Below are 26,284 nucleotides of genomic sequence, written 5' to 3'. Positions count from 1 at the left end.
CTGTGCAGTGGTTGTTTGGAGCATTGGGTGGATCCTAGAGGACATCACATGATAGTCACTGGCCTTTCAAGAGATATACTAGAAAAGGATCAGAGCAGAGGGCACTTTCCTTTGAGCTACTTGCAAACAAAACCTGCTGACAACTCAGCAAAACCTGTTTGCTATGAAGAACTGAAGCTCAGGAGGATCCCACCTGGTGCATCAAAACAGACTTCAGGAAAAAGAAGAGGACTGATCAAAGAGGAGACCTTAAAATAGGTTTCTGAAAGCCACAGGCAGAGAAACAAGTTGAGGATACAAGTCCTGTGAACATAGGCAGCAGTGCGAACCCAAGCCTGCCCAAAGCTATGTTGCTATCTCAAAGTAGCACTCAAGAAAGCTTCTCTTCTAAATGGGCACCACAAAATTTAAAAAAAAAAAAAAAAAAAAAAAAAAAAAAAAATCTAGGCTTATGCTGCACTCAAAAACCAATTCACTGAAGAAAGATTTAAAAAAAAAAGGAACACAGTCCCCAGAAGTTTTCAGAAACAAAAGGTGTTTTGTAACAGACCGAGCTATTTATAATGTTGGCTATGAAATAAAGCTTCTTTTTTTATAGTAGGAAAAAAAGAGATCAAACTTGTTTTCATTCCCAACAACTTCCTCTCCTCTCGGTGCCAGATGCTGCCCGGTTGGATTCAACCAGTTATCACCTCCCTCAACGCCATTCCTCCTTATTGCCGCAACCCTCTGTTATCATCCACTCAAGATAACACCAGGACATCTATTAACATAAACACAATATGAGCATGAGATCTAAGACCATTGCAAGAGGGCACAGAAAGAGCAACTCAGCTCTGCCTTCCCCCTTGCTGCATATCAGAGGACAGTCCTTTCTGCTCTGTAGGTCTATCAGCACAGCATCCCCACTACAACCCTATTATGAACTGGGTCCAAGAGGTTACTGAAATCATTAAAAGTTTTTCCCATTATTAATTCAGTATATCAGGAAATTAGACCTGAGAAGCATCTGAATTTCAGGAGTACACCACCCCCCTTGGTCAGCCAGAACAACCTCCAGCTATCTACTATTCCTCACAACATAATAGAGCATAAGAAAAAAACAGAGAGAGACTGTTCCTTTGAACTAGCAAAGGCAAATGCATCATCACCCAAACAGCAGTAGCCAAGGCACTTATTCCACAGATTAAACTAACGCAGGTATCCAGCTTCCTAGCAGCATCAGAAAGCCAGAGACCAAAACGAATCCCCACTGTGTACCCACACCCTTCCAGCTCAGAAAGTCTGGCATCTGCTCAGAAGCAAGGCTCCGGCTGTTATCATATAGTGTCTTCCAACTCACCTCAAGTGTAGCTGGCAGTAACAACCCCAGCATCCTGCCACAACAGAAACAGGAGTTTGTTACACAGTGCAAGGTCATTCCCCACCTACCTGGTTAATGAGTTCTCCAGGCATACTATTGCTCTGTGGCTTCGTCTATCAACACCTTCTTGTACTGGCCATGGCCTGTTGCAACAAATTTAAACTTTTTGCCAGAAGGAGTGGACTGAACAGGAGAGAAAGACAGAGCCAAAGTCAGCATTTTTCTCCCTCAAATCAGCAGTCAAGATCAAATAACTGAAGCCAGAGAAGCATGTGATATAGCTGTCTGTAGTCCCAGAGGGCTTTGAAACAGCCTCCTCTGTACTCCCTTCCTGCCCCTTCCGTGTAAACTCTTTGCATAGACCAACCACCACTTTCTATAAGCATAAGGTAACAGCAAGCATGGGATGTGCAATAGGAAAAGGAGGATGCAACGTCAGAGCATCACAAGAGAAGGCTCATTTAAGAGCCTCAGGCTCCCAAGCCAGGGTTGGTTTCACCCATGACAAGAGCCAGTTTCATTTACCACATGCTGGCAGCAGTACCGACCCAGGTACAGACAAGATACTTTGATCTTCCTCTTCAAGCCTGGACAGTTTGAGCAGCAGCTGCTCACTGCATTTTAATAAGCATTCCCACAAATGCACCAGTAGGCACAAAACCCCAGATTCATCTGCAAGCGTTGATACTGTTTGAGGTTTGGTTCCACTTGATTTTGCATGTTTTCTTTACTCATGAGATTAAAAAGCATAACAAGAGCAGTTCAATTTGAGCTTAGAAGGCTGGGTCTCCCAACCCACAGGCTGCAAATGTCATGCTATTCAAGAGACATTTCGGTATTACTGGTTATAAAATTATTTCTGCCCCCATTTTCACTAGGCCTTAAGCGACAGCAGCTCACTGTTAGAAAGAGCTTCTAGGTATGCTATTGCATTGATAGATACAGGCAGCCCTTGTTCCTACAGAACATCTTCTCAATACTTCGACAACCCAGCCAAGAGCTCTTTTCTTTTTCACAGTAGAGCACATACTTTCATACTCATACAGATACTAACTCACCTTGATGTTGGTCTCAGGTTTGGGATTGCCCTTCTGTTCCCAGAGGCTTCTTTTACTCATGATGTCTCCAGCCACAATATCCTGAGAAGATGATGGTCTCATTACCCTTCACTGCTAACACTGCTGAACATGCCTTTGTTCACGTCTCTTTCAAACCCACACATCTGACCTCCTTTTTTATTTATATTACATCATCTGACCTCTGACAGCTGCAGCTAAAACCCATGACTCCGAAAACTTCTTCCTATTCCCAGTATATCCTATGCTTTCCTCTCTCTCATCCAGGCTTTTGTTGAAGAGAGTGAGAAATCCAAGATGTTTATTTTCTTAAGTTTGTTAACTATTTAAGACATGTTAACATCAAGGCTTTTTTATGTGGAAGGAACTTCGCTCAGATAAACATAGATTTGCAACCAACATGTTACAGAATCAGCCCCACTCACAACCACCAAAAAGTGAAATTAACGAAGAGTATTATGCATTGCTCTCTTGAATTTTGTAAGCTTACAAGATTTATCATCCTGATACTACGTGCAACTTTGTGCTCAACAACTGGAGCTCAGTCCTAGTCCCTGCACAAGATATACGCATTCTCCCCACCAGCTGATTTTATTGCCACCTCAAAAAAAGATCCATACCTTACAGGGTGAGGACTTCACAGCAGACTGTGCTGCAACCTCTCCAGTCTCCCAAAGGCTTTTTGTGCTGGCTACCATCATGCTTGTGGTGGGAAGGTCAAGAGAGGGCTGTCGGACAGGTTTTGGAGCCTTTGTAGAGGTCTGAAAAATAAATAGAGAAATATCACCATTGAGGAAAGTGTGCCTTTTTTTTTTTTTCCTCTCCTTTGTAATTGGAGGTCCTCAGGGACAAGATGTTGCAAAAGGAGAGTTGTAAGGTCTTGCTAGTTCCTGCCAGATACTCCCACCCTTTAAGCAGGGAACACGAGGAGAAAAGGATGGGACAGCTCACTAAAGAAACCTACTTTATGCTGTGGATGGAGATTGATACAGGAGAAAGAGTTGCTCCCATCTAAGGGCAAGTGATTCAGTTGTCACCTCCCAGATGGTAAGACTAAGAGGCATAGTGGGACAGCAACACCTGGCAAAGGAGCTCCTTCAAGTGTGGGGACAGAGAGACAACACAGAAGCCCACCTCAATAGCCTGAGTGTACTGTTCCAGCCTGTCATCGATCTTCGACACAGGGAGGGGAGGCTGGGTCTTCTTTATGCTGTTACTGGAGAGCAGAGAAGAGGATTAAGGTGATTCACACAGTGCCTCAAGCAGAAGGAAGGACTTTGAGAGCCAGAGACAGCCTGTCACTCCTGCCCTTCCCCACAGCAGGGCCCTCCAGCATCCTCCATTTGCAGGAAAGGACCTGCTTTACCCAGATGTCAACCCCAGAAATACCTTTTCTTTATTGAACGGTTCAGTGACTCAGTTCTGTCCGTGATCTAAAGTGGGAGAGAGAAGACAAACATATCACTTTTCTCCACATACCTCAGAGGGATTTAGGTCACCTCAGCTGACCATAATGCAGCCACTTCTCTTCCTTGAGCCCCCACCCAGATTTTGGTTAGAAATGCCTGACTCAGTTCCATGTTCCCACACTGGTCAGAGAGACATTGAGCATCCCTTTTCCTTCTCCCTTCTAATGCAGGTAAGCAGAATCCCAACCAAAAGCATCAGTGCACAGTAGCAATCCAACCAGTTTCAGGGACAAACCAACAACGTGCAGCTTGACTGACAGCTGAAACAGCAACCAGAACCATGTTCTCTACTTCCTCTGCTCGAGGACCAAGTATCTTTTTCATATACTTGATTTCCTAGCCAGACACAGAGAAAGCGGCAAGTGTAGAAAGACAAGGGAAAAAGCTAGAAGCACTGCCAGCCACATCTGCAGAAGAATAGGAGCTAAGCATGAGAGAAGCACAGGTATGAGTTTCATTGATTTATACACACCAGAGGATCATACAGACATTTGGCTCCATGTGTTCACTTGCACTGCAAGGCAGCTCTTCAGGTCAAGCCATCAGGAAAGAGTTTTGCACAAGAAGCTCCTGTGCAAGAACGCTTTTGCCAAGACAGGAAAGCAAGCAAACACTTCACAACCACTGAAAAAAGTAAAGATGAAAAGTTGCTAAACCTCGCATCTCTTTTGTGCCCCAGGAAATAAGAACTAGGAGAGAAAAAAATCACTTTGAAGTCAAAGGGGAAGCTCGCTCTTAACACCAGCTCCCACAGAGCCAAGGAGCAGCAATCAAGTAAGAAGAAGCCTTCCCTCCCTGTATAACTGCTGCCTGTGCCACAGGAAACATCACCAAGTCAGTAGATTAAAATGCAGCACTAAGCGCTCATTTTAAAATGCCTTCAGGATGCTGGTGCTAAATTTTGGTTAAGCAGAATACAGTGTCACAGAGAGGACACATTTAACAGCTGTGCCCAAGAGCCTGAGGCCTATTAGAGAAGAACACAACTACCAACAAACAGTGCAACCCTGGCTAATAGAGATGTGCCAGGGAGAGTCACTCTGCAGGGTCCCAACACAGCAGCATGACAGATATCCCATCAGCCAGCTTTCTCTGCTGGCCAGGCTGTCTGATGGCTCTTTCCTTTGTTCAGTGCTGCAGGAACTGATGCTTGCCTCTGAGCTGTGACTTCAGAGATTGGGTTACTCCTTCTTCTGGGACATTGATGCACAGGCTGGCACCTCATAGGGTATAATAACACCTGAAAGGGGAATCTGGTAGACCCCAGCCTATGTCTCAGTTTTTCAAACACAAGTAGATAAGATATCAATAGGAAAAAAACATTGCCAACCCTGACAGAGATATGCTGTGCAGGTGCAAACCACCCACAGGTGCTTCCAAGAGGTGCTTCCAATAAGCATCAAGTTAAGCACGGAGTGGCCTAAAAAAGGCCACAGGTGACAGTGGATCTCAGCATGACAGTCTAGGTGGTAAAGTTTTTCTCAGCTATTTGGAGATCACCTCTCCCTGCCCTGTACAGCAATTCCTTGCAACAAGCAATTCCTTGCATTTCTGTTGTCCACAGCACTTTTTGAAGGCCAGAGGAAATCACAGCTGCCCACTCAGCCAACCTCAGAACTCAGAGCTCACAAGCATCCCAGGCTGGTACAAGACTTCCCCCTGCCACCACACGTCTGTTTCAGCCGCTAGGCCACACCAGCCCTCTGAACCCCAAACACCCTGTTATGCTGCACCCCAGCATCTACCTGCCCCAGATATGCACCTTGCCTCCATCAGCCACAGCTGTCAGGGGAGCTCACCGCCCACTGCAGATGCTCTTGTCTTTCCACTGCAAGAAGTATTTCTGCTGAGCGATCCCATGTCAAAACACCTTCTTGGTGGTCAACGTGTTTAATTTTTAGTGTTCATATAAAGCCCTGCTAGCTGGGGTATAAAGATCCTCCTTCCTCTGGAACGATCCCAAGCTCATTTTTCCTGTACAGCTTTACATTCAGCTTTGTGTATTGGTGAGCTCTGACATCACCATTATAAAACACAGAGACTATATTTCTAAATCTTTCCCTGGGCTAATCCTAGCATCAGTAGTTAACCTCAGGTCAGGAAGCTACGTGTGCTTTGGGGCCATAATGATGAGAATTTCAGCACATAAAAGGCACTGGAAGCATTACCCACATTTCCCCACTAGCCCCACTCTGGGGATATGCTTTGGCTACCCCCACCCCACTTTTCAAACCTATCACTAGGACACAGCCTGCATCCAAACCCACTCTTTCTCCCCTCTCTAATCGATTTTTAAAAGGCTTCTCTGTAAAAAGCAAGAATCTGATGGATGTAAATTATTAAATCCTCCACCAAGAGCAAGAATCCAGTGGTTGTAAGATGATTAAACCCTTCTTTTATGATCTATTTACTGGTGTAAGAGGAAGTGCTCATACAAATTCTGCCCATCCAGGAGATACTGACTAAGAAGTAAATAGCACAGATATAAATGCAAAAGAGGAAATATTACACCAAGAGCAGATTAACAGGCTACCCAGGCTCCTCACCATTACCCTCACTGTTATAATCAACAAGCTTGGGGCTTACAAAGACAAAAAGCCATTCACTACAGAAACCACTTAACTGTAGCTATTGTATTTAAAAGCACATGCACAGAACTGAGGATTTGTAGCAAATGCAACAGAAGTCATGAGATATAATTCAGGTGGTGTCGAAAACGGAAGTTTCACAAGAGTATCAATGCAGACAGATGTGATTGGAAGGATACAATGATTCAGAGACCAGGAATCCCAGTTTGTTTAAAAAAATACTTCAGTCATACTTACTGATTTTATTCTAAGAAAGACAGGGAAATTCCAGTACTTCAAGTTTTGAGGTTTTTTTGGAGGAAGGGAAATTTCATTTTCTGATTGAGTTCATGTGTCGCCTCTGACCAAATTCACAGGCTTAAAGCACAGACATCTTTCTCAGTATTACATTATTCCCTGGAGTCCTCAATGAACTTTAGACATTTACAGTGATTGGCAAAGTATACACAGACAGAGACAGTTACAGCCTCCAACCGCTCAATCAGGCACCGCAGGAGGAGAGGAGGCTGACAGCTGAGCAAGACGAAGGAAACAGATCAAGTGATTTGTCCCAGCCTGTAGCAGGAGTGGAATAACAGGATTCACACACCCTACATGACCACAAGTCCCTGGTCATCTTTCCTCATCATTAGAATCACAGAATATTTTAGGTTGGAAGGGACTTCAAAAGTTCATCTAGTCCAATCCCCCTGCAATAAGCAGGGATGTTTTCAATGAGATCAGGTTGCTCAGAGCCTTGTCCAGCCTGGCTTTGAGTGTTTCCAGGAATGGGGCATCTACCCCATTAGTTAATTAATTAGTTAATGGCTATCTAACCCATTAGTTAGATGCTCTATTGCAATAGCTGCCAATCCTCCAGAGAGGCCCCAGAAACACACACCTTGGTGGAGCACACTGCAGTGTGGTCAGAGCACAGCTCCTCCTCCTCCTCCTCCAGGCTGGTGGGACTTGGGGCCTTCTGGCGTTTTTCTGGTGTTTCTTCCTCCTCTTCATTTCTCCTTCTCTTCTTTTCCTGAGCGCAGAAAATGAACAAGACAGGAAGTGAGCTGGTCAAAGCACTTACTGTGCAACAAGAGTGATTTTTCTCCTGTCTTCCAGGCTTCCTGCTTTACATTAAACAAACATGCGAGCACAGAAGCTTCAAGTTCACATGATCTAATTTTGAAACAGCCAAGAAGAAGCTCTTGTGTTAATTTGAGGGGTGGCAGGCAGAAATATCAGAGAAATTTTGCAGGTTCAAGGTTCCAAAAAGATATGGAAAGGGGTCCTTGCATCAGTTAATAAAGATTTCTTAGCATTATTGAGACCAGAAAATGGGAATTTCTCATTTAGAGGCCACAAGAATAGAAAACAGCTGCTTTTAGAATAAAGAGCTAGAAATAATCACACACAAAGTTCAAATACAAAACGCATACTAGCCTCAGCAAGTCAAAAAATCCATTTACAACAGAAGATATTTGCAGCTCAGCCAACCTAATGAACTTGCACACCACTCAGGTTCTAGCTTTGTCTCCATCATTTATCAGAAATTACACCTTATCAGAAGAGCAAAGAAAGCAAGCTCAGCTGGGAGCAATGAAAGATTTAAAGTATCTCTAGAAGTGCCAAAGTGCTCCAAAGGTGCAATAAAGGCTGGGGAGATAAAAAACAAGCAGTAAAATTTGGATTTGAGTTCTCCTGAAGAGCTACTTGCTGCCCAGAAAACCACAGGAAAAATAGTAGCACTTTCCTTCTCAGCATTACAGGGACATGACTAAACCACCACAAGATCTGGGAGCAAACACACTGCCCTCAGAAGAGGGCAGAGGCTGCCTGCAGTGATCCCAAGAAAGCACATAGGCACAAGTGACACCAGCCCCAGGTTATGCCAGGACAGCACATCTATGTGGGCTCAACACCCAGCACTGTAAGCAGCAATGGTGAGCCCTGTTCCTTGGAGAGCAGCCCCCAGCCCCAGTTCTCCCACCAGCCCCACAGAAACAGAGTCAGATCCTCCTGATCCCACCTCTTGCTCAGCTCTCTCATCTTCCTCCTGCTCTTGGACCCGTTCTTCCTCTTGGCACAGCCTTTCTTTCTCCCTGATGACCACATTCTCCTCCTGGATCTCCTCCGGGCTCTCTAGCTGGATCTGCTCCAGTTTGACTTCAGCTTCCCTCACACCACTGTCCTCTTCTTCATACAACTGTTGTGAAGACCTAGAGGTGGGGGAGACAGGTCAAAGAAGCAAAACATGTTGTTATAAGCTTACAGACACCATCAGGTGCCTCAGACCTCTAGAAATCCAATTTTATCACTCCCCCAAGCCTGCAACTTGCTGGGTGTTTTTACACCAAGGCTCAAAGGTACTTCCATGGTCCCATCCAGTTCCAGGCACCCAGATATAACAGCAGTCATATCACACTCCCACACTTTAAATGCCCAGGATGCAGCTCAACTAAGTGTTGTGGCTGAGCTGAAAGTATCTGTATCTTTCCAGCCTCACTACAGATGAGACCCACAGGAAAACAAGAGGATCAGAGGGACCTGAACAAGACAAAGTCCTGGCCTCTGCTCAGACCCCAGGCAGAGAGGACACTACCACCATGATGTAGTGCTGGCTCAATTCTCTGCTCAGCCACAGCCAAAATCCCAGATGAACCAGCATGCTCCATGGTCCTGGTGCACAAGCACACATCTGACACCACCTCCATGGCTCCCAGCATCAGTTCAACATGGAGCACAAAATGCAGCCTTCCTCTGCCTAAACTAATTTTCCATGCTAACAGAGCCTCTCACTGGATGGGGATCCAACAATGATATGTGAATGTGCTTCCCAAGATCCCCCTTTTCCCTGGCTGAAGCTAAACTGCAGTACAAGGCTGCACAGCCACTCGTGGGGTTTTTTGTTTGCAAGGTACAGTGCTTTGTAGGCAATGCTATATCTATGCCCAACTGCAAACCTCAGCTTTGCCCACTGGAATAAATTACACCCCTAATCACATCACTCATGTCATAGCCCAGCAAAACAGCAGAGTCCCAAAGCAGCCAGCATCACCCTTGTCTTAGGTTTAAAAAAAACTTTACAAGATTTTTACAAGAGGATTCCTTCAGGTCTCTGAGGCTACAGAGAGGAGACCCAGGAGTATGTTTGTTGGCTTTGCAAAAACAGAGCAGCCCATGCCTTTTAGCAGAGAGTCAGTAGGAGCACGTAACCCCAGAGTACTCACTTGGCTCACTGCCATGCACCAAGATGTTATTGCCATCTTGCTTTCCCCAGCCAGAGAATAACTTTCTCCTCCCACCCTTTTCTTAGAAAATCACCCAGCTTATGACAGCAAGGCTAGAGAGCTGGCTAGCAGGCAGCTGCCAAAGGGCAAGGCTGACTCACTGCTTCTGCCTCACCAAACATGAAGAAAAGTTCAAGGAACACTTTTCCACCCACCTCTCTGGTGCTGGGAAGGCAGCTCACAGGACAGATACTGTCCAGCCCTCCTCACTGACCACATGGGAAAAAAGCTGATGCCTGTGCTGGCTCACTTGGATTGCTACTAACCACCCTCCCACGACAGTGCAGTCACCAGCAACAAACAGTCTATGAAGGCCTAGGTAACTAGTTCCTCTTAACCAGGATCCCAGCAATGCCTCCAGATGAAGTGAAAGCTCATATTAAAAATTAAGGCCAGCAGATATGATGCAGTGTACAGGGTGCCTTCTACACTACAGCAATTTCGTATAGGAGACAGCTAGTCTGACACAGCTCCCACCCTTTTGCATGTAGCTAATAACATGGATCTCCCTCCACAAAGTGGGGAACTAGAAGCAAAAATAAAACATCCCTTAGCACCAAGGCTCTCAGGGGACACACAAGCTGTTTTAGCTCCAAAGGATAGCAGCTGTCTCTATTTCCTCATTCATAGCCAGCACCTAAACATCCTTCACATGAAAAAACAGGGTTTGCTCCATATTCAGTTAAGCAGGAGAGAGGGAAGTTAGGAAACCCCAGCCACAGTGCTGCTTGTACCAGCACAGGGTGCCCCAGCATAGGGCATCCCAGCCAGATACAGAACCTACCTGTGCTCACACCACACTCCAAGCTTACCCTCCGGGTGAGGCAGGTGGGCAAAGGCAAAGCTCCTGAAGGAACTTCACAGGCCACAGCCACCTGCTAGGAAACAAGCCCAGCAAGCCCACAGGATCCAAGTCCCTCCAGCTACCTCTCCCAAACAGCCTCCAAGCAAAGGCCTCCTCAGCTACAGCCAGTGTCTTTAAAACACCACCCCTCTCTGATGCGCTTCACCTGCCACAGATGCCACCTGCCCTGCTCAGTACACTCCCACCTTGCTACGGAATAAACACAAGCATCACACAAAAACCCAAGGAGGATTTTCTGGAGAGGTTAACTCAACCCTTCCAGCTAATTCTCTTTTGAAAGCAAAGCACTGAATAGCAGCAGACTTTCTCTCCAGACAAGCTCTTTACAAGGGGGGTGGAAAAAGAGATAGCATGCTGAAAAGCAGACGGGGCTGATTTCTAATTGCTCCCACAGATGTGGTAATCAACACTACAGCGAGATGCTTGAGCAATGCTTGTAGTATTAGGGCTGCAAAGGTACAGCTTGTGGAGTGGTTTAGCTACAGTGTTTGGGAAAAAGTAAGAAAGAGGCAAGCTCTATTTATTTGTTCAGCAGTAAATATTAATCTTAGGCATTTTTTCAGTCTCAGGGGTAAAGAAGAGGCTGTGTCATCACAGGGGCAAAATTCCTGATAAAATCAAGCTGCTGAGAGAGCTGTGTCACAGCATTCACATGCAGGTAGAAGGTTTCCAAGGAAAGTGGTTAAAGCAGGAGTTTGGTTCAGCTCAGCAAAAGGAGAGTGATGGGAGATGAGGACTAAACAGCTGGCACACAAGCACCTCTTAGGGCTCTCTGCTGCCCGTTTTCCCCCGTTGAAAGAGAAGTTAAGCACAAGGTGGGCTGGGGCCATAACACCCACTATGCTGACATGAGTCAGGAAGCAGCAATAACTTAGAACAGCTTTTCAGGTTGGCCTGGATTATGTTAGAGGCCATTTCAGCCCCTGCAGCAGCTCAGGTGGCTTAAATCTCCTGTTGTCGCTCCTCCAAACCCAAGTGTCCTGGCAGGCTGCCATTGCTTGGAGTGCAAAGCTCAATCCAAACATCCCTGAAGCCTGGGGCAGCCCCTGAGCCTGTTCCTCCCTGCTAGCTCAAACAGCAGGCAGAGAGCATCCGTCCCAGTGGCGCAGAGCCTGTCTGGCCCTGATGATGCTCCAGCCTGGTCACCGTGCCTCGGGGACGGTCCTTTTGCTGGGCATGTTGGTTTCCCTCCCTTCAGTCCAGCTGTGTCCTACTCACCTCTGTTTGCGCTGCTCAAGCTTCTGGGACCAGTCACTGAACCCCTCATCTTCCTCCAGCTCTGAAGTCCCAGATGGCTTAAAGTCATAGCTGAAACACCACAATAAGTAAGATTAGGATAAGAGAGACATAAAACAACCTAAACCTGGCCTAAAAGAGCCCCAACCTGATACCATCCTTCTCTCCCTCCAGCTATTGCATCTTCTTTCCTCTGGCTGCTCCCAAATCCCATTTGAAGCCTTACCCTCTGTTACAGGAAAGATGCCTTTGCCATGTGCTTATGAGTGCCCTTGTACAAAGGGGGTCTCTTGGGGCATCACAACAAGATGGAGAGGAAGGAGCAACTCCGTGTCTTCAGCAGCAGCACCCCACTGCCTGTCTGGTCTCTGGGGCAACACACAGATGAGCAAAAGGCAAGCAGCACATAAAAACCAAAAAAGTCCATAGTTTTCTTCTGCTTCGGAGCTGGCCCTAGCTTGTTTGGACCAGAGGTGTTGCTGCTTGTCCTATCCTTGTACGCAGCCCCATAGAAAAGACATCATCAGGAGCTGGCCTGAGCAGGAGTGAGAAAGGAATGAAGACCCAAAGATTAGGACACTGGCTCAAGTTCTAGATTGAATCCTTTCGTTCCCCCTACAGCTCTGAGCCAGTCATGTGCACTTGCATGACTCTGGCTCCCACCTGTGAATATCCCACTGCAGCACTGAGCCGCAGCCCTCCTGGGCGCAGAGCTGCTGGCACCAGATGCAGGCTGACCATGCACAGGAATGGGTGAGTTCTTAGTATCTGTTTCCTTGCGTTCACAAGGAGAATCACCTCCCAGCCAGGGGTCCTAGGTGAGCAGCCAAGTCACAAGCATCGGCTTGAGGTGGTAGTTTCACAGATGTTTTTGGGATGCAGGACAGTCACCTGGGAGTAGGAATCAGGATGTGGGACACACAGATTCGTTTAAAACTCAGAGATTCAAAATATATAACAAATGCAGTTGAATCTTCTCTTTGCCCTTCTGGGCTCTTGGGAGGTGTCACGAGATGCTTAGCCTCCTCCACGACCACATGTGCATTAAATATGGGCATTTCTCTGAGATTTGGGACTTCTATTGAACTGACTGCAGCAGCTGAGGGTTTCCAAAAAAGACGTGCTGTTGCCAGGCTCATCAGGGAAGGTAGCAGGGGCGGTAAATCAAAAACGGCTGCTCAGCCACAAGTCTGAGCACTACCTAGCTCCTGCCATGCTTCAGCATCCTGTTAGACTGCCAAGTAGCGATGCTGTGTCAGTCTAGGACAACACAGCCCAGGCTGGATTATTTTCTGCTGCGTGTAGCGGTGGCTTGTGGATGTCCCAGGACAACACTCAGAAAGTTCGAGGCAGGGCCAGGACGAGACCTGATCTAGTTGAAGATGTCCCTGCTCATTGCAGAGGTGGTGGACTAGATAACCTTTGAATGTCCCTTCCAACCCAAACTGTTGCATGATTTTTTTAATATGAGACCATGGATCTGCTGAGTCCCAGGTCAGGGATTTGGGGAGCTGCAGTGTTGATGATGCCCAAAGAAGAACTGCTCTGATATTTGTGGCCCCAGCCACAAACATATTCTCAGGCTATCAGAAAAGCTCCCAGAAAGCAAGGGACACTGGCCAAATGCTGTTTGAAAACTGGTCACTTCCCTGTAACCCTCTGCAAACATGGCCCCAGGGGAAGCACCGAGCCAGCAACAGCCCCATCAGCTCTGCTTAAGCTGATGCACATCCCTCTGGCTCCCAAATGTCTTTCCTGTAAACCTGCCATTTTTACAAGTGGGTTTGGGGGTTTTTTTTGTGCTTTGGTTTGGTTTGAGGGGTTTCTTGGGGGCAGGGGGAAGGGAGGAGAGGAGCTTTGCTCTGTCCCTTTGGTGTAAGGAAATCCCGAGTGTGTGTTTGCACAAAACAGGAGTGACAAGGGAAGAAGGGGGCAGTGTTTACACAAGAGAGAGCAAAGCTTTTTAGAAGATTAATGGTCAGGGCTGACCCTGGCTGCATGAGCAAGCCCAGGTGGCTGTCAGCAGCTGCGGGAGAAACCAGGGGATAGCCAAAGAAGAAACATCCTTCTGGTGAAGCTTGGCCCAGCAAGATCAAGCGTCATGTAGCAGGGAGCGAAGTCCTTGTCATTATCCACTTCGCAGATGCTTAAGCACACAATTAGATTTGGGCAACACCAACGGTCCCGTGGGGTCAGCAGTGTGTCTACACCTATAGGCACGGGACTGGAGCCTGCAAGCAGGGTTGCTGGGGCTGCTGCACGCTGGTCTGTGCCCGAGGCTGCTCACAGAGTCTCCCTGCAAAGCAGAGACCGGAGATCTTGTCTGTCATTTTAAAGACCTTCACAAATTATTTTCCAGCCTGTGTGAAGGGGCATATGGAAAAACTAACGAGTATTATTACTTTCCAGATCTTCTGTTTGCTTTTAGGGCAGACTGCAGTAGGTTTGTCTGCAGAATATCACCAAGTGTATTTCCACAAAAGATTTTGAAGCTTCTTTGCAACACTTTTAGAAAAAAAAAAAGGTACTAAATAATTTTTAAAATATCTGAGAAAAAAAATATGTTTTCATGGAAAAAAAAAGATCTTTATAAATAGCTTTGCTGTTTTTCCAGTAAAATGAAGCTGCTGCATCCCTCTGACTGTAATCCCGAATCCTGCTGCCACTTTTCCATTGTGTTTAATATATTTAGAAATAAGTTGAACACACAAGTAGTGGGAAGACTGGGGTCTTTCAGGCAAAGTTGGGCAACTCAGAGTGCAGAATGGTTTTTGTGCCAGCCCCAAGGCTGCACAGCACCTGGGCTTCTGAACTGTGGACACAAGAAGGCTGCGGTGGGATGCTGGTGATGTGAGTGGCCATCCTAAGCCATCTCCAGGGGATCCATCTCTGACAGCAGATAGCTCAGCATCTCCATAAATGCCTCTTGAGCTATTTCCATTTAAGACTTGCCCAATTAGAGCACCAAGTTAACTTTAACCCTTAGAGCTGTGAACTGCACCAGCTCAGGAGCTGCTCCATGCTCCCCACTGCTGGGACATCAGACCCTGAGAGAGGAGCAGGGAGCCTGGCCAGGAGTGGTGATCCATTGCTTGGCCACCACAGCCATGATCTGCCTGGGGCTGTGCATCACATCCTCAGGCATGTGTCTTTGCACATATCATGAACTTCCATTAGTTTCGGTGTAGGATGACTCACAAGCTGAAATTTAACCAGGCACTGAAATCCCTGGCGATGGAGACTCCCTGCCTGAGCTCATCCTGACCCAAACTGTCCTAGTTTAAACTCTCAGGGCAGTAAAATAACCAGCCTCCAGCCAAAAAAAAAAAAAAAAGAAAAGCATGGCTTCTGGCTTTTTTTGCCCAAACTAGAAACACACTATTTGTTAGTCCGGGCTAAATGCCCCAAGCCAAACCTATTAGGGAACTTCCCCATCTCCCCAAATGAACCCGAACAACAGAGGCGCCAACTCTGGGGATGCAGGAAGATTTTGCTGCAAGGAGAGAGTATGTGTCTGAAGGATTTATCCATGAATATTTCTTACTGGTTCTCCTGTGCTGGACCCGCGCTCTCAGAGCAGGAGCCGGTGTCATTCAAGCCCTCTTCTGCCTGGGACCTCAGCTGCTTTTCCCGCTCCCGCCGCCGCCGCTCTCTTGCCGCCTCCTCCTCATCTTCCACACTCCACTGTGCTGTCAGCCTGCCAGAGGGAAAACCCATCCTTAACACTGTTGTGCAGTGCCTGTGAGACCTGGCAATAACTCCCCAAGGTGTCGGGGCTTCCTGCAGCAAGCAGGGGGCTCCTGCAGAGGAGTGTTCCCAACATGAGTGCTGGTCCTCAAAGCAGCATCCCTGCCTCCACCAGCATGGTTCTGCAGCAAGACCAGCCAATGTGCACGGACTGGGAGAGGGGTACAGGAGAGCCTTTCCCAACCACAAGGAACATGTGGTGCATATTCTCCTCCTCCCAGACCAACCACCTCCCAACAGGCCCACTGGGAAGCACCATTCTCTGCAAAGCAGCTTTACACCTCAGGAGGGGGATCTTGCAGTGCTGCAAGGAATGCCATGCCCCCATGTCAAGCTTTGGCCCAGGGAGGGCGAGATCTGCACCCCAGAGCGTGAGTTTCCTTAAGCAGCTGAGCTGTTCCTGCCTGATCAGGAGCAGAGGGAACAGTAGCGGAGGACAGCGGCTGTGTTCTGCTCAGCCCTGCTGAGCTTCCTTCCTCCTCTGAAGAGATGAAAAACCTGCCCTGGCTTTTCCCAGGTGTCTCAGCTGCTGGATAATAACACCTCTGTCAGCAGGATGGCCCCTCACATCCCTGAGGAAGTGATAAGGTGGCTGCCACATTCCTCCTCCAGTGGTAGTGGACGTCTCCATGTGGGATCAGCTGCTGCTCCACCGCTGGCAGCACCAGTTGGGATGCAGGCAGAAAGGGACAGGCCAGGGTGGCAGGGTCACCATTCACCCATAGGGTCTGCAATGGCAGATGGAGCAGAGCAGGTCAGGCTTGTGGACTGATGCCAGGGCAGATGTTGGAGCAGCTGCTGGGGCACGTGCTCCCTCACCCCACTCACCCCTGGCTCAGCCAGGTCCAAAACAGATCATGAAGGCTGTTTTGCCTGGCATTTTCGAGTCTATTTACAGAAATCAGAAATGCTCTTATACAAGGCACACACATGGGAGCCAGGAAGGTGATCTCCCACCAGCAGCAGGACCCAGCCTGACCTGTGCCTTCCCTGCTTCGGGCATAGCTCAAGGACTGCAGTCTCTATAGGATGAACCCGTCCAGTAGGAGACACATCAGTTCAGACTGGAGCAAAGAGCTTGTGGAAAGGACAAGGAAAAAAATGAACAAAAATGGCTTAGCTAAGCCTTGTTTCAGTACAGTTTGAGTGAACAAGAGGCAGATTTCAGCAGAGCCCAGAAGTGCCAGCCTGCCTGGCTTTGCCTATGGCCTGGACTATGAACCATACTCTTGCATCCCTCTTGGGTCTCACTAAGATGCTGTTTTCATTTGAGGTGCAGGACAGGTTCCCCCCTTTCCCAGCAAAGGAAAGGAAAAAAAAAAAGTGATTGAGAGATTTTGTTCAAGAACAAATTGGCTTTTCTGATTACCTTTTTCAGCCTTTCCAGGGGAGGCTAATTCAGATCCTATTTTGCTCTGCAGCAGGTTGGACTGCTGAGCTTAGCGGCAGCAGCATCCCTTTGCTAGTCACACCACCACCCCGACAGGAAGCAGAGGGTGACCCCACATCCCTGCCCTCCCAAACTCCCACCTCCCCTCAGGCAGTAGAGTCGGGATGTGGAGCTGAACAGAGACAAGTCGCCCATTCCCACTGAGCCCATCAGGGAACAGGGACTGAAACAGATCCCAGGACTTGGTCAGGAGACCTCTCTTCCACTGTGTAATTAAGGCCTTATTTTGGGTGGGGTCTTTTTGCAAGCAGCAAATTCAGCAGCTCGTTCCCTTTCTCCCCCCTCATCATGCCTTGCCACCTTGCTCTACATGGGGGACAAAGCAGACCAGACCAGAGCCCGAGTTCCCCTCCTCCTTTTTCTACTCATCCCACACTCCTATTTATTGTTTTCTCCCAGGTTCCCATAGAAACCCTTGTCTGTGGACCTGGCAGGAAGCCACCGTGTTGTTGATTTTTTTTTTTTAATATATAAATGAAGTCATTCATTAAACTCTGCCATGATCTCCCTCCCTTGTGCAACAGCTCCAGAGAGTCTCCAATTCAGAAAGGCTCTTAACCCCCTCTTGCTCATATTGCCCCAGTTACGAGAAGCAAGGTCCATGTTTATGCCAGAACAAATTAGATTTTACTTTAATTCCTTCACCCCCTCCTCCAGCTCCTTGGGAAGCCGCTGCAGAGGCAGTGCTGCACCAACCCCCCAGCATAGCCAGGGTGCCCAGGGGACCCCAAAGTGGGGTCCTTTCCAAACCACGTGAGCTTTCCATAGTGCGAGAGCAACACTGGTTGGCAGCCCTCTCCCTTTCCCAGTTGGATGTGACTAACTCTCTCCCCATGACCTCACCGGCTCGCTATTCTGTCCCTGCATCCTCCGAACAGGCTGAGGACAGGGCTGGGGGCGACTGTTTCGGGCAGAAGGATTTTTCTGCAAAAGCGGGAAATATCTTTCCCAGCTCTCTTTGCCGCAGAGCAAACCAGCCTCCAAGTTGCCCGCCACCCTGCTGGGATGCAGGTCAGTCACCCTGAGCATCCTGGTGGGGCTGTGATGCTGGAAGGTCCATGCCTGTTCCTCTTAGCAATAAGGGCTGCAGATAAAGCCCCCAACAAGCCCCCACTCACCCTGTGTTCAGAAATATTAGGACCCTCCAGCAAACACCTAAAATCAGTTTATTAGCAGATTCAGAGCTCGTTCTAATGCTCAGATAGTCTGGCAGTGGAGCTAAGTTTAATAAGTGACGCTTTGGGGTTCTGCAGTCACACCCACAAGCAGAGGGAAGAGGACGATTCCTTTTTGACTGACCTAGCAGCACAAGTATTTGTCTTCAGTGAAAAACAAAACCCCAACAAATGAGAAGCTAAATCTTGCCAAAGTGTTTGCATTTGGCTCAGCTACAAAGGTTTGTTGGACCGCAGATCAAATGTGCCATTTCAGTTTGGACAAGCCCAAGTGTGAGGGGGGGTCAGCTGTTAAATTGCTTTTCAAAGCAAAAAGGTGGAAAGATTTAATTTCCAAATGGTTCTGTTTTCTAAGGAGGGGTCACGGACTCCCAGTTGCTCTAATTGCTCACAATCACTTTTGGTAACTCAACATGCTCAGCCCACAGCAGTATTGCACAACCATTTTTCCCATATATAATAATTACCTGGCACTTCACGACTGGGCTGATACTGTGTACCTCTGCTTTCACCTCCAGCCAGTACTTTCCCAGGTCAGTCCCAGCCTGGGGAAATTTTGGGAAGAAGCAGGCTCATAGCTGCTGGTGAGACTGAGAGCTCCCCACTACATTTCACCCAACACAGGACAGGGAAACAGGAAGGAAGAAGTCTTGAAGCTCGAGGACTTGCAAGATGAGCTACAGCATGCTGCACTCCTGCATCCAGTCAGTGCCTCTATAGAGGGATTTTCATGTGAGGTGAAAGGAAATTCACTCCCTCACACAAACATTAGGGGGACTGGAGAAGGGAATGCAGAGACTGCTTTGCTGCCCCAGCAGCCAGGAGCTGCAGCAAGGCTTGCTCCAGCAAGACCTCATCACTCAGCCAGGTCATTCTCTTATGTGATCCATACATCTCTGCCAACAGCTTTCGGAGGTCTTGGTTTGTGAAAAGAGACTCTCTGTGGAAGGGGCTTATCCCTTCCTCAGGAGGTGACGAGATCCTGCAGGTCTAAGGATGGGTTGAAAGCACCTTGGTTCAGCTTTAGCCGTGGAGTTACAGCTTGCCAAGCATCTGGGATGCTCAGACTTCTGCCCTGACTGTGGCCAGCTGCCCATTTCAGATCCAGCCTTTGACTTCAGCTACCTTCAGACCCCCAGCCAAGGGAGGGGTTCTATTTCCATTCGCCCTATAAAACACATCCTTCTCCCGCAGAACAATGATACAAGCACCCACATTCTGGCTGCACTGTTCCACATGGCCACAAACACCCATTCCAGACTAGCCAGCATTGCTGGAAAGGTCATGTTTCCTTTGGGCAATTCCTCACCAGTGCTTGAGGATATTATAATATTCAGGCGAGGGAAATTTCTGGCACCAGATGACCTGTGTTTAAGGGAAATGCTAGAGACTCAAGGAGTCTTTTGCATGGCCAACAGCTCAAAGGAAGCTTTGCTCGCCCAAAACCAACCTTCAGCACTAAAGCTAATTCCAGGAAGTAAAATGAAATCCCTCCCAGAGGCTTTGGGCTTTGCAGAACTGAGCCAGAAAAACCCAGGAACCCTCTACCAGCACACTGGACATTCCTGTCTTCTGAGCTCAACAGGGTATCAGGCCAGAACAGTGTTGACTTTGGTTACTGCCTGTGTCGGGTAGGCTGCCCCCACAGAGCCATGGTTCACAAGGGAAGAGGTTTTGGGAGCAGGGTATAGGAGGAGCTGTGTGCAACCCCTGGCATGACAACTGCTGTTTCCCAGACGATATATTGCCCCACCACATGTAAAAAGCAACAGCATCTACCACCACTGAAATTGTCACACATAAGAAACTTGGCTGCATGAAGTAGGGAAGAACTGGGAAGGGTGGCCCTGCATCCCACAGCAGACATCCCGTTGGCCTCTCTGTTGAGGTTAGGGGAAAGGGAGATGCCAGAAATCTATGCAAGGGAACTTCCCCTTCCCACGTAGTCCACTGCAGCCTCCATTGCCCTGTCATGGTGTCAGATACAATGTTGGTGTAGAATACAGTCTGGGACTGTCAACAAGTTCGCCTCTGCTGCCAAGCAGAGCTGCTGGGCTTTACTTTATTTATCACCTGTTTATAAAGGGCCCAGATGTGACTGGCAGGGGCACAGCTCACTGTCACATGAAATGGAAGAGGACACCCTTAAAAGGCTACAATGGAGCATCTCCGTCACACACTTGACCTTCCACCAACAAATTAGTCACTTATCAATCTCTTATAAACGGCATATAATGGAGCTGTGTGATTGAGTCAAGTATGCTGAAATACCCAGATAATACCTTCGCTCACATAATTCAGGACAACTGGTATTAGACCACTGCAGGAGTCATGGGTAAGGACATTTGGATGCAATGCATGGTCGTACTGCCGTGGCTTAATGTCTCTCCATTCCTGCAAATCACATATGGACTGCCTCAAAGCAGTGTCCCTGATGATGCCTCACTCTGCAGGCACCCCTGTAGGGCACCAGTGTTAGGCATCAGAGTTCAGCATCTCAACCCCTTGCAAAGATCCCTCTAAGACCAAGGGCTTGTCCAAGGTCACCATAAAGCCAGGAAGACATTGGGAATGGAGCAGATGTCCAGCTGACATCCTGACCCCCTGATAAATACCCAGTGAAGAAGCTAGTGCTGAATGCCAGCAACCACAGCTGTGCTTTCTGACACCAGGGGACATGGGCTGGCAAAGCATCTACAGTATGGCTATCGTAAGTCAGACAGCAAGCAACAGTTACGCTTCTTTATGGACAGGTTTCTGTGGCTTAGGAGTAATGTGGTTTGATAGCAAAGACTACAGCTGGGTAATCATCCCATTGGATAAGGAAGGGGCTCTGGATAACGGCACAATACAGGGAGACTGGGAAAAGAAATAAAATAAAAAACTGTTATGTCACTGCCTGGAGTTTACTGCAGCCTAGTCTCGGGAGAGATGGCTATCACAGCTCTGAAATATCAGCTTGTCAGTCAAAGGCAGCCAGATATGCTGCACAAGCCTCTCCCTACTTACATTCATGTAATTCCTCAGCTGCATGGCTCCATTCAGAGTTCAGGCTACAGAGTTTGAACAAGAAGGGGGGCAAGGGAGGGAGAAAAAAAATGTGTATATATATGCTTCATCCTCAGCCTTTTTCTCATACCAAGCTTCCCTACCCCACCCATAGTTGTGCAGTCTCAGCCACGTCTTCCCGTTTCTCCTATAAATCACAGCTCGCCTTCAAGACGTGAGCAGCAGGGTAGAGCTGCTTCACACCCAGGCGCAGCTGCAGAGCCTGTCCCCACCAATGCGCTGGAGCTCGGGATTGCAGAAAGGCATCACACGCGGGGTGATAAGGACATGCCAAGGCATCTGAACAGAATATGATACAGCCTGAACTTTCATTGAGCAGAAACGGAAATAAAAACCCAGGCAGCACAGCGGAGATCTTAAAAAATACAAGATCTTAAAAATACAAGCTACTCTTATTTTTTAAAAGAATCTAGGGGTTTCTTCAGTAAAGGACATCCCATTTCTGCCCAAAGAAGAATATGTAAATGTGCAGCCAAGCATCCACACGTGCCAGGTATAAAACTTTGCCTGGTTTAACCTTTGTTAAATTCCCTGCAGAAACTGACCTGCCACTGTGACCTGACAGGCAGAGAAAGGCCTGAGCTGGTAATTTACAGCTTCCACAAGCAAAACAAGAGACATTTGAAAAAGCTGGTGGCGAATGGCAGGAGCAGACCTTGGAGGAGGCTCCAGACCTGGAGGACAGCGGCTCCAGAATGGCACAGGGGGTGGTCCACACTCCCAAATGCCATGGGTGATGCATAGCCCAGTTGCAGAGGCATGCGATGGGAACAACTGCTTCTTTTTATTATTATTGGTTTTAATCATGGCAGACAGAATCCAAACGAATCCCTTACAAGATGACAGATTGCACCCCCAGGACTGTGGGTCCTTAGAACACAGATAGGCTGGTGCAGTAATGTATTAACATCACCGGTCAGGAATTTGGTGGGGAGTGGGGAGGAAATGGCTGGAGTTTGAGCCCTCTCAGCACTCCATGGTATTCAGTAGGTGTGAGAAATTGGTGCCACATACAACTTCGAACCGAAGCCCTTTCTCACGGTCTCTCCATTTCAGCCCTAAGGTTCAAGAAATCAGAGTTTTTTCAACAATGCCGGAAGTCTGGGTTCTGTTTTTGCAAGGGAGAAGCATGCCAGAGGAGAAAATAGACTTGTCAGAGAGGTTTGGACTGGCTTAGCCAGTTTTATATTTTATTTTTTCCCTCTTGGAGAGGGAAGCAAGCCTCCAAAGCCTCCTTGCCTCCACTACAGTCAGCCAGCATCCTCCTTGATGCACCCAGGCTAGAAAACAAGCCTGAGCCTAGGGAGGCAAGCAATAGCCTTACCCCTGCTTCAAGCTGGGATTAAGAGTGAGATTTGTACCAGGCATGCTGCTTTTTATAGCACCACTGGCTTGGTCATGAGTCCTTCATTTAGGCAGACCTCAGGGTGACTCGGTCTCTGCAACCCCTGCAGCCCCCAGCAGCAGGAGGGAGTTTGCTACCCAAGCACTGGCAAGAGGCAGCAGAGAGGCCGTGGGAAGACACTGCTCCACTCCCTGGGAGAACTGAGGTTCTCTTCATTTATGGCCATTCCTGATGAGTTGCACTGCAACAGGAACCCAAGTCAGCATCAAGCCCTTGGTCCCTGCTGCGCTAAGGCAGCTTGTCTTCATGAGAAAAAACAGTCGTGTCCCAAAATACTGATTGCAACTCCCATACAATCAAACAAGTTCAGTCATACAAATGGTGGGAGAAAGGAAAAGAGTCTGGAAGCTGAAAATTTTTTCTTACATGCTATCCTAGCTGCAAAGCCTCAGACCTCGGTGTCCCCATCCAGTGCCCTTTCCAGCTGAACCATGCTCAGATGTGTGGTGGCCCTTCTCCACCTCACCAGACAACCTGCAGCTGCAGCCCGAAAGTTTCCATGGGCTCAAGTTCAGGCCCTAAATATCCAGTTGCTTGAGAGCAGGTAAAAGTTTGAGTCAAGAAAGGCTAAAAGGAAAAAACAAAACAAAACAAACCAAACAAACAAACAAAACCGTCAGCTGGCTTCCGGGAGAAGTCAATTTTAGATGGAGTGCTCCTGATGAAAAATGCCCCAGGGCTGGGAAAATCTGGGAATGGATCCACAGGGTACTCAGACGGGATGGGTGAGCTGTCATCACGAGAGAGAGAAAGATGAGCTGCCCTCCTTGGAGTGAAAGCAGAAGTTGGCCATCCCATGAGGTACCCAGGGCGTGGGTACCCACCATGAACCAGCTTAGTCTCTTACCCTCATCCTGCCCCACAGCTCGGCTGGGCTGCAAAGCCTCAGGTCCCTCCTGGCTTGAAAAATGTGGTGACATCATTCTGCAAGCATCACCAAAGACAGATGTGGAAAGCCCCTGGACTTGCCCCACCAGTGCTGGGCGATCAGTCTGGCCCAAAGGGCTTTTCCAGACACTCCTCTCCACCAGCGGTGTCCGGTCACCTCTTCCTTCCCATCCACCTTCCACTCGTGGGGTCGGCAAGGGTGCCCATGAGTTCTGCCTTGGCCCAGGCAATGGGACACAGAGGGATGAAAAAAAGGCCAATAAAAAACACATGAAAATAGGGAGGGTTTGGGAAGGGGAGCACTGTGATGGGTGAGCCCTGCAGGGACCACAGGCTCCTTGTGAAAGGTTGTGGCAGCATTGTAAAGTATGAATTAGACTGATGAAGACCTTGTGTCACCTGCTGTCCCCATACCAGAATCCCTCCCTCCTCCACCATGCATCAGCACTGCTAATGGCTCGTTCCTGCACATTCATTTTCCCTATCTCCTCCTAAAGAGCTGCCCCACTTCTTCATGGCAAGCTTTCCTCGCTCCCTGCACCTATCCACAACCCAGACAGGTGGGATGAAGAGATGCTGCAATGGCCCTCAGAGGCAGTAACTGCAGCAAATCATGCCCAGATCATGTCCTGGCATCAAACACTCTCCAGAAAAATGTCCTTCCCTTTCAAAGCATCATCCAGCCCTCCCAGGCACTCCAAGCTTCTTGTTCCTCAGGAGGTCAAGACAGAAATACTGGAGTAGCATCTTCCCTGCTGAGACACATCCTGGCAAGCTCCAGGAAACATTGCGCACAGGCAGAAAGGAAGGTTTCCCACAGAAGAGGGCAAAGCCCCCAGATCCCCGTCAAACTAAATATCACACTCACAACATGCACTAAGATTCAAGGTGTTCAGGGAATTTTAAAGATACCCCTAATGCTGGAGGACACTGAGCATCACCATGGCATTGCTCAATGATGCAGCAGCATGTTGCAGGGAGAAAGAAGAGCCTGTGCAGCTGCCTTGTGGGCACCAGGACCACGAGGGCTGGCATCGACTGGAGGCAGAAAGCATCTCATCATCTATGGAGAGACAAAACACACGGTGTGTGAGCATGATTTCAGATATCACGGTTTGGCTACCCATGTTAATGGCTCCACAGAAGATAAAGAAGCAAAGGCCTCATCCTACAGAGGAAATAATTAGGTTTCTCACCCAATCTAATTTTCTGACTAGTTTTCTTCCCCTGAGCCTTTTCATCCTCAAGATTCAGTCCCCCTTCCCCAACAGCATTATTTGCACTTCAGACTCTATGGTGTTGCAAAGACATATAATTATAGACACTCTCTTATTTGTTGCCCGTGCAGCAGCCATGCTTTGGAGCCCCTGTTCTGGGCCAGGTCCCATATTGTGCTAAGAAGGGTGCAAGGAGCATGCAAGAAAACTGTCCTTTCTCTCCAAGAACAGACCACAGCTCACTTCCTAATGACACCCAGGATTAACCCACGCACTGGATAAAACCCAAATCAGCTGAGATGAGAGCGGCAGCTCTTCTAACACACCTCCATCCATATGCACACTTCAACCCATAGCTGCAGACCCCAGGCAGGCACCAACAACCCAGCAATGGGGAGGTGACCACAGCAATCCACTGCAGCACTTAGCGGGAGCAGAGTCAACAGAGAGGCCTGATAATTCAGTTTCGAGGAGTGGCACAGCTGATTTACAGAGAGGCTGATTTGTAGGTTAATTAAACAGCCATATTCTTTTGTGAAACACTCCAGGCTTGATAAATAGAGGGAGAGTAAAATTCCAGCAGGAGCAGATAATGAACTGAATGAATCGACATTACAGGCACTGGATCTCTATCTTATTTATAGGAATTCATTAGAAGGATAAGGAAAAACAGACCACAATAACAAGATAGAGCGGCTAATGTTTAGAGAGGGCTTTAAAAAATGCAAAGTATTGTGAGTATGTGAGGGATCACCACTGTTAACATGCTACAAAAGGGAGAAATCTTTCCCCAGGCATACCCCTATAGAGAGACTATGCCAGAAGAGGCAACAGGCAGGGCAAAAGAGGGGAAGTAGATAACCCTGCAATTGCCTATTCTTCCCTATGTTTTTCCCAGGTAATTACTTGGCCATTTGTGCTCTTGTGCTCTTCAGTCCAAGGCAAAACCCTGGGCTCTTTTCAGCCTCCAATCTTTCAGATGTAAATGGCACGCTCCTGCAAAGGGGTCCGTGTCCACTGGTGGCAGGCAGAGAGGAACACAGAGGGCTAATCTTTCCAGCCCACCTTCAGGATAGGATAAGCTGAAGGATGTTTTCCAGAGTGCTGACTCAGCACCTAAGCCTGCAGTGCCTCTGATGCAGCCCACTGCTCTCCAGCACACACCAACCACCCCAAAGCCTGGCCTATGCTAAATCTGCCAGCATGGTCCACGGAAAAGCCATTTCACATAAGTTTGGCTCCTGGGACTGATGTTTGCGTGACGGCAAGCCGGGGACTCCTGCTCCACATGTGGGCATGGGCCACTTTGTCTGAAATGCTGAGGTTTTGTGTCAAGGACAAGGCTGGATGGTCAAGCATTGAGACTCAGCTCTTCAACCCAAAATCCACAAGACTTTAACACTGGTTTCAGCTCAGCTATGGGATGGCCTGGGAACCAGCTCCCTTGGCTGAGCAATGCTCAGAGAAGGT

At 48.1% G+C, this 26,284-nt stretch overlaps 1 protein-coding gene across 2 annotated transcripts in view; it reads right to left on the bottom strand.

The window, feature by feature from the left end:
• The window catches only part of LSP1 (lymphocyte specific protein 1), a 53,216-nt gene that overhangs the window by 9,631 nt on the left and 17,301 nt on the right, over positions 1-26,284 (bottom strand). For both annotated transcript variants that reach the window (XM_005499235.3, XM_005499236.4), the window contains exons 2-10: positions 15,408-15,560; positions 11,846-11,935; positions 8,502-8,691; positions 7,377-7,508; positions 3,829-3,872; positions 3,574-3,655; positions 3,060-3,200; positions 2,422-2,502; positions 1,432-1,546 (exon numbers count right to left, since the gene is read on the bottom strand). In XM_005499235.3, the coding sequence (XP_005499292.2) occupies positions 1,457-1,546; positions 2,422-2,502; positions 3,060-3,200; positions 3,574-3,655; positions 3,829-3,872; positions 7,377-7,508; positions 8,502-8,691; positions 11,846-11,935; positions 15,408-15,560 (1,003 nt within the window). In that variant the 3' untranslated portion in view covers positions 1,432-1,456. The remainder of the gene's footprint in view (positions 1-1,431; positions 1,547-2,421; positions 2,503-3,059; positions 3,201-3,573; positions 3,656-3,828; positions 3,873-7,376; positions 7,509-8,501; positions 8,692-11,845; positions 11,936-15,407; positions 15,561-26,284) is intronic.

Source organism: Columba livia, chromosome 5 (genome assembly GCF_036013475.1).
Source record: "Columba livia isolate bColLiv1 breed racing homer chromosome 5, bColLiv1.pat.W.v2, whole genome shotgun sequence".
In the NCBI taxonomy this organism is placed as follows: Eukaryota; Metazoa; Chordata; class Aves; order Columbiformes; family Columbidae; genus Columba; species Columba livia.
The sequence above is the reverse complement of the archived record's forward strand: the minus strand, read 5'-3'. Positions and strand labels throughout refer to the sequence as shown.